Source organism: Setaria italica, chromosome V (genome assembly GCF_000263155.2).
Source record: "Setaria italica strain Yugu1 chromosome V, Setaria_italica_v2.0, whole genome shotgun sequence".
Lineage (NCBI taxonomy): Eukaryota > Viridiplantae > Streptophyta > Magnoliopsida > Poales > Poaceae > Setaria > Setaria italica.
Genome location: NC_028454.1, coordinates 37729150 through 37736959, shown reverse-complemented (window position 1 = coordinate 37736959; position 7810 = coordinate 37729150). Strand labels below are relative to the sequence as shown.

At 42.4% G+C, this 7810-nt stretch overlaps 2 protein-coding genes across 3 annotated transcripts; one reads left to right on the top strand and one right to left on the bottom strand.

Moving 5' to 3' along the window:
* Positions 1-372: 372 nt before the first annotated feature.
* On the bottom strand, positions 373-3653 carry LOC101786216 (putative pre-16S rRNA nuclease). 2 transcript variants are annotated; one of them, XM_022826480.1, is made up of 7 exons: positions 3364-3653; positions 2183-2240; positions 1588-1659; positions 1418-1513; positions 1115-1207; positions 876-984; positions 373-759 (listed from the first exon to the last, which is right to left on the bottom strand). In XM_022826480.1, the coding sequence occupies exons 1-6, from the start codon at positions 3513-3515 to the stop codon at positions 928-930; spliced, it is 528 nt and encodes a 175-aa protein (XP_022682215.1). In that variant the 5' UTR covers positions 3516-3653; the 3' UTR covers positions 373-759; positions 876-927. The 2 variants fall into 2 exon arrangements, with proteins under 2 accessions (XP_022682215.1, XP_004970077.1); XM_004970020.3 differs by having other exon boundaries at positions 373-754; positions 3364-3652.
* Positions 3654-3739: 86 nt separating this feature from the next.
* On the top strand, positions 3740-7721 carry LOC101785538 (glutamate 5-kinase). Its single transcript, XM_004970019.3, has 12 exons — positions 3740-3935; positions 4037-4282; positions 4725-4822; positions 4932-4974; positions 5381-5442; positions 5556-5612; positions 6074-6109; positions 6234-6311; positions 6553-6619; positions 6710-6775; positions 7190-7293; positions 7409-7721. The coding sequence occupies exons 1-12, from the start codon at positions 3863-3865 to the stop codon at positions 7499-7501; spliced, it is 1023 nt and encodes a 340-aa protein (XP_004970076.1). The 5' UTR covers positions 3740-3862; the 3' UTR covers positions 7502-7721.
* The last annotated feature ends 89 nt before the right edge of the window (positions 7722-7810 follow it).

Here is a 7810-nt window from a genome sequence, read left to right as displayed (position 1 = left end):
CCACAGGGGATGGACTCTCTCCGTGTAGTTCCCTCACACCATCCCTCGTGGGAACAGGCACTGGAACGGCAATGCTCATCCGGTAGGGTGCACGAGTCCTACACGGGGCAACCGTTCCAAAAACGGTCTGTGAGCGCTGCAGCCAGCCAACCCAAGTGTCAACGTCACGTTGAGCATATCAGGGCATGCATACGCAAGCACAGAGATGAGCTCGGCCTTGTGGAGAAAAACCATGGACCCCCGGGTGCAGCATCAATGCAACAAGCAACATTATCCTGAGATCGAATCGGTTCGATCTCGACAGCTTACCTGATTCCTCTGGCCTGGCTGATCAATTTGAGAGATAAATAATGGGGCAAAAACACTCAAGCATGCGTAAGTGTTGGTCTCATGGAAATTATAGTATAGAACGGGACTAGACAAGCGTATCAGTGGCAACGATGGGCCCTTTTACAGTCATACTGCATTATCTGGTGTCCCCATCGGGGAATTTCATCAGCGGATAGGGGCTGGATGGCCGGGTTAAAAATAGGAGGTTCTCAATACTTTGGCATCACGAGATGTTCTGCATTTTAGCATATCTAGCATCATCAATGACGATTTCGCCCTGAGCAGCTAAGCACTAGCTCTGCTTGCGCCAGGCAATGGATTGGTAGTTTGATCTCTCAGCAGTTAGCTCCTAATCCACAAAACTCATGCGATGCCAACAGAAGCACCGGCACGGAGCTCCATTCACATCTTGGTGCTATCATGACTGCACTTCAAAGAAAGTGTGCAAGAATGCAGAATATTTGAGCAGCATAAGCATGTTGCAAAGATGTAAACAACAAAGATGACAAAAGCAAGCCTCCAAATTCTGTACAAATCAGACCTACCAGAAGATGACCACCTGCTCTTTGGTTAGTTCAGTGGAGCTTGGGTGCCACCTTATGATTCAGACTTGTCGGAAGGTCTCAATTTTCTGTTCATGTTGTCAAGATAACCCTGTTCATGAAAGGATCATTGTCTATGTCACTAAAGCTGACTAATAATACTTCAACTGAACGAGCTACATATCTTACTTAACGTATCAACTGAAAACATGAGAAGTCACCCTGATATCTGGATCACGTACCTGGAGTATGCAAACTGCAGCAAATTTATCTGTCATTGTTTTGGCCTCATCTCGATTTTTTAGATTCAGAGGATGCAAGAGGGCTTCAACACACTGTAGATAACACAACAACAAGATCGAATGATCAATCAAAAAACTCAACTAACAGAGAACCAAAAGGGAGATGGGAAGAGGGTGCAAAGGCGAGTCATATTAAGGAGCAACACTAATGAATCCAATTATCATCCTAGTGTGTTACAACAATGCAATGTAGTATCCCAATATGTTTGTGCAAGAATGCTCAGAGAAGAAAATATAATTCACCTTTGAGGTGAAATTTTCATCCCAATATGTGTAGCACAGATCATCAAGTTTCCCTGTTTGATAAAGCTCTCCAGCAAGAAGCCTTACTTGAACTCCCTGATTTACAGAAAAGAGAACATTAGAAAACATAAAGTGGAATTGGGAACGGTATAAGAGCACGAGCACTTTACATCTGAAGTATGTTGACCATGCAGGTTGAATGGATAGCCCACAACAAACCCAGCAAGGGAATATTTCGAAGCCTATCCAGTAAACAAAGTTAGTATAATAACATTATTCATGTCAATTAGACTAAGGTCCAAAACTGTAGAAGAATGAACAAGTTCAACAAGTAAAAGTTGAAAATAAAACAGTATTGCAAAATGACTGACAATATTCTGATGTTAAATCACTTTTGACATTTTTGTGGACAGTGTCAGACCAGAATATTTTGGAAAAAATACATGCTAAAATAAAACTAAATTAGTAAAGAAGCCTGAGTTCCTGACATCTTACTGTCACTGGGAGTATGTCTCCCTCTTTCCTCTTGGGTAGAGGTAAATTTGATTTTAGTTTACAAACTGTGAAAACAAGCTCAATCAGGCTTTTCAAAAAAGAAAATAAGCTTAATCAAATACTTAAAAAGAATGATGGTGTGATGTGGCATCATTCATTATACCATGACAGCTTTGTAGCAGACTGAGTACTCAATCTTTTTCTAAGGGCTAACTTTTGGTATACCCACAATAGATACGATGCCAGAAACTGAACAGGATATCAACATACCAATGTTTTGAAATCATCTGCCATCAAGTTGATGTTTGTCTTTGTCCGACTCAAGACACTGCAAGATTCATTCAGTACAACCAACTGAATAACTAAATGATAGAAAACAACAGGCAAGTTTTGATTAACAAGGAAATGAATTCAGGTTATCTGCTGCACGGACATTGTTCTCTTTTTCACAAGACACAGAATGACTATAATGAAAGCATTCAATTAGTGAGTACTCAGTAGCTGAGAAAATAAGGCGCGATCTTGTCGAGCTTGTAATTAGAGTCTTTTCAGACTCCCTTATTTTTACAAGGAGAATCTTCTCAGACTTGACAGATAAATTTATGACAACAAAAGAGAGAATTATTGTAAAACCCTAGATCAGCACACACTGAAGCAAATTTCGTGCCACCATCCAAGCAAGGAAAGGGGAAAAACATCATAGGCTCACACAGCCCGTCAAATTCAAGTTTGACTAGTTTGGCCTAGCCTTATTGAGTATACTACCAATTACCAAACTGCTCTAAGTCTGGGTGGAACAGGCCCACCAAGTTCAGATGAAAATCAACCAATTGATTCGTAGACAGTTTAATAACCACACATATAGAGTTCAGCTGTCCATCTAGCTTTAGAGTTTAGACTACATGTAGATATGGATAAATCTGTAGTCTTTTGCATTTCTTTTTACCATTTAATATGCTCACATACGGTAGTAGGCTAAAACCACATAACTGCTCAGCGTCTGATACCACCAATAAAAGGGGGGAGGGATACGAATCGGACACAATTCGTGTTGCTTCAAAATGCAGAACACAGATACAAAGGCATTGTTTTAATCGTAGAATGCATACTGTCTTGCATTGAGCACGTCACTTTCCAATTTGGCATTGGAATACAGTTCCTGCGGGTCAATGGTTTTGTTGTAACTTGTTATACAGCAAAACTTGTCGATTGAAATAATTCACAGCGGGACAATTGATGCACATCACTCATATGGACAACTACATTTGCATCCTTATATAGCAAAAAATATGTATATGCTGGAATTAGTACAATGAATTCACTGAATTGTGCCCTATGCCAGTTAACATTGGAACAAAAGCAAACCCTCGAGACATTTCAGACATTATATCACTAAAAGTATCGAACACATTGTGCGACGGGCACGGGCAGCAATTGTTGGAGGCGCTTACCTCAGAGGCAAAGCGATCCTGTTCTTCTCATCGGAGACGGCCAGCCCGACGTACTTGCTGCCAACGTCGAGGCCGAGCAGCCGAGCCGCCTTCTTCTTCGACCCGCCCTCCAGAACCTTCCGGAAAAGCTCCTCCGCTTGCAGCAGCCTCATTGTATATCTCCGACGGAACAACGCGGCGGGCGATGGGTTCGGAGCGACGCAGCCGCGCAGGCAACGACGGCGGCGGCTGCGGCGGCGGCGGAGTTATTAGGGGAAGGGGACTGCAGACAAGAGGAAGTAAAAGGAACTGAAAATGCCCAGTTTGGACGGCCCAGATTAATACGAACAACCATCCAACGGCAGATGGAGCAACGGGGCTCAGGGCAAGTCTCGAACTCGAACTGGATGCCCGCCCCACCAGTCCACCGCACAACGCGACGCAGCGCGGCGCTCAGATTCCCTGTCACTCCGGAGCCCCCTCCGCTTCGGCCGTTGCAGACCGCAGGAGTGAAGCTTCCATGGCGGAAGAGGCAGCGCAGGAGCAGCCGAGCCCCACGGCACCCCGCCCGGTCCGCTGCATCGTCAAGCTAGGTACTCTCTCGCGCTGTCCGCCGCGACATGCCTCGTTTCCTTGCGTGCCTGCACGCCTCTCTGGCATTGGTTGATTTGAGGAGATACGGCGGGTAGCGCAGGTGGAGCGGCGATCACGAACAAGGGCGAGCTGGAGAGCATCAACGAGGAGAGCCTGCGGTCGGCGTGCGCGCAGCTGCGGCAGGCCATGTCCAAATCCGACGGCGATGGCGCCCCGGGGAAGGTTCTGGGGATGGACTGGAGCAGGAGGCACGGCGATCCGGCCGACCCGGCCGTGGACGCGGAGCGGATCGCGGGGATGGCTGGGCTGGGGTTCGACACTAATTTCATCGTCGTGCACGGCGCCGGTATTGCTCGGACTCTGTTGGATTGACTCTGGCTGTCTGTCTTACTCCTGCTAAGCTGAAGTCGACCCCACATTGCGGTTCATATTTCTGCTTCCCAACTTGTAAGCTCAAAATGCCATGTTAATGTATGCATTATTAATTAGCAACTAACATGGCACAAATGCCTCTCGCTGGAGGAGCAACTGCGCACATTGGAATGCCTGATTCGGTTCGACACTGCTCAGCTGTAGTTTCAACTTTGATTTTATAGGCCCTAGGGTATTCCTGAGAGATATTTCTAAGCAACTGGTAGAGATTAATCAATTTACCTTGGCGTATATAATTCTTACGAACTATTATTGGACTGGTAGGTTTATAAAGGTAGAGTTCAAAAAAATGCGGATAAATATAGTTTTAGGATATTGATTCTGTGATATTCTGCTTCCTCCACGTTCTGCTTTAGGGTCTTTTGGGCACTTCCAAGCAAGTAGATCTGGAGTTCATAAAGGAGGGCTGCACTCCACCCTGGTGAAGGCTGGCTTTGTTGCTACAAGGATTTCAGTGAGGACACTTTTGATGCCTATAATATTATTATATCCTATCCAATGTTTCTGTTTTTCTGATGCATATTCTGGAAGCATGTTCTAATGCACTAAACTTTATAATTTAGGTCACTTCTCTCAACCAAGAAATTGTTAGAGCCCTGGCAAGAGGTATGCATTTTTTTTAGATTTCTTCTATGTATCTTTGTTTCTGTGTAGTCTTACGCCTAATGCTAGACTTGGTCTGAATTGTGATATTTCTCATATCGACGTTGTAGGTATTTAAAATTCATGATTATGTTCCCTTCCTGTCTGTAGTAGGATATGAATATGTTTCCTTGTGTTTAGTTTTTACCGTATACTTAAGTTCTTATTTAGCCAATGATCCCATGCAAGGATTTATCATCATTTGTCAAGAACAATTTCTGCTTTTATCCGCAAATCTTAATGAACTTTCACTAAATTGACTGGCGTATTACTTGTCCATTTTGAAATAGACCTTGAATGGTTATTACTAGATTGTCAGTTAGAATCATTGGTGAGTAGAGGACTTACGGAAATGCACATTCTTTTGCAGAAGGAATACCATCTGTTGGTATGTCACCATTTGCTTGTGGGTGGTCTACCAAGCAAAGAAAAGTGAGCAAATTTGAGAAACTATTGCTTTTCTTGCATATCATTAGACATCATCTTGGAAGTATACAGTTGTTTTACATTCATACATACCTAATCCTTTTAATATGCATTTGCAGCTTGCATCAGCTGATGCTTCTCAAATAATTCAGTCACTCCATGCTGGCTTTGTCCCTGTAAGTTGTTGCACCAAAGGTTTTGAACAACTATCCCTTCAGAATTTCAAAGTTGCCTAAGCTGTTAGCATGAGTCATCCACATATTTAAGAAACATATGGTTTTACTGAAGTATGTATCATATTTATTAGTTATTTCTTATGCATTTCTTTGATGCATCCTTCAAATCTTATTTGCACTGGCAGCCTGGTCATGGTGTGTAATGCATATTGGATGCTAACATATGTCATTACAACAACAACAAAGCCTGTTGTTGTATAGGAGTTAGTGTCCAATATGAATTACAGAACAGGATACTTACATAAGTCATATGGATTATTTATTAATTAATTCTAAGCATAGTGGAAGCATTACATAAGTTCCATGAGTTTTTTTCTCAGATCCGCATGTGGAAGGAACATAAACATGATCAGCAATTAAGATAAATTGTTACTTTAGTGTAACACCCATGTTTCTTGCAGGTTTTGCATGGAGATGCTGTTCTTGACGAATTGCTGGTGAGTTCTTGAAGCAAAGCATGTCTACATTCTCTTTTAGAGTTTTGTATTTATAGATGCTGCCTGGACTATAAAATTGATTTGTTTATTCAAACTAAAACTGATCTTATTACTCAATGACCAGGACTGCACCATATTGAGTGGGGATGTCATCATACGGCATCTTTCGCAGCTTCTAAGTCCGAAATATGTTGTATTTCTGGTACTGTTACTGTACCTCCTTTCTCATGGCTTTAAAATTGTCCCATAGCAATGGAAGATAATTTAGTACACCATATTCTTTATTTGGTTGTACTGTCTTCCTTGAAAATTTGTTCTGTTCTTTTTTCTTCATTTGGTGGGCTCATCTTCTTTTGCTTCTCTCAGAATATTTTACTTCAACTGTTTGTTCAATTCTTACAATAGATTGTATTTTATCTGCTAGTCTGAAAATTGAGATGTAGACAGATGTCCATGGAGTATATGATCGCCCTCCAACTGATCCAAATGCAGTACTTCTAAGGGAGATAGGTTAGTATTCGCTTGGCACATATTGATTTGGCTGCCTATAGTATCTGTGTTGATACTATGAAACTCCAACTGACTTGTGCTATTTAACAGAGGTGGATGATAATGGAAGCTGGTCTATTGTAAAACCTGCATTACTGCAAGGCAACAATAAAGGAGGTATGGTGCTGTATTCCTTTTTATGTGTATGGTGATGATCCAATGATCCTAGGCCCTAGCACTTGTATAGCGGTGCCAAGATGCTCCTCTGAAGTTGGACGACCATACATGGCTGTACCTGATTCTGGTAGCTAACTGATGACAACTTCCCTACTGGGCTGGCAGTTCAATAAATGAATAAGCAAATGCAGTATAGTTGCTAAGGCATCATTGGGAATGTTCTGTCTCTTCAATGACTTGATAATCAAATGCCCCTACCTTCTAGTGAGGAAGCAGAAGTCTATAAACAAGCTGTTGGGATCAATGTTTAGTATTAGGCCTATAAACTAGTGAAAATTGATGACCCTGTCTATATTGCTTATGAACTGCTTATTGTAGGTTTATGTAACCTGATATGTCTGCTATGTACTGCAGTGGAGATATCAGTAGCTGCACATGACACCACTGGCGGAATGGAGACAAAAATACTAGAAGCTGCAGTGATAGCTAGGCTTGGAATCGACGTTTACATTACGAAGGTGGGAAATGCTTGCAAACTATTGCCGCTTTGTAGCAAGAAAATCCCAAGATTCATAGCAAGTTATTTTGGGATGGACGTGACCCCGAGCATTTTCGATTTGTTCTGTGATACAGGCTGGAACAGAACACTCGCAGAGGGCTTTAAAGGGGGATGTGAGCACGGACTCTGAAGACTGGCTTGGAACCATTATACGCTCTTCCAAGTAGATTTTATTTATTACAAAACATTGAACGATTACTGGCGGTCTTATTAACCCCAGTTATATGATCGCTGGTGAGCCTTCGGCTTTGGTTGATACTTCACGGCTACTTTTTCCTAACTGTGATGACGCATTGGTCAATATGCGTCTGTTTGATGTTGTAGCTCAGTAACTTTGATTTGGTTGCTAAAAGTATCGATGCATTTAGTTGGAAGAATGATGACGCATGACCTCATTTCATGGTTTTATCCGTTCTATTTTCTCGGAGCAGATCTGCGGGTTTTCCTTTGCCAAACACGGCCAGAACATTCGTTTG

Bases quoted from the DNA above. Each gene is read 5' to 3' on its own strand.
- LOC101785538 (XM_004970019.3), top strand. From the start codon at position 3,863: ATGGCGGAAGAGGCAGCGCAGGAGCAGCCGAGCCCCACGGCACCCCGC. The intron at 5,613-6,073 runs GTAAGTTGTTGC...TGTTTCTTGCAG, and splicing joins TCCATGCTGGCTTTGTCCCT to GTTTTGCATGGAGATGCTGT. The intron at 7,294-7,408 runs GTGGGAAATGCT...TCTGTGATACAG, and splicing joins TCGACGTTTACATTACGAAG to GCTGGAACAGAACACTCGCA.
- LOC101786216 (XM_022826480.1), bottom strand. From the start codon at position 3,515: ATGAGGCTGCTGCAAGCGGAGGAGCTTTTCCGGAAGGTTCTGGAGGGC. The intron at 2,241-3,363 runs GTAAGCGCCTCC...TGAATCTTGCAG, and splicing joins AGGATCGCTTTGCCTCTGAG to TGTCTTGAGTCGGACAAAGA. The intron at 1,514-1,587 runs GTAAAGTGCTCG...TCTGTAAATCAG, and splicing joins ATGGTCAACATACTTCAGAT to GGAGTTCAAGTAAGGCTTCT.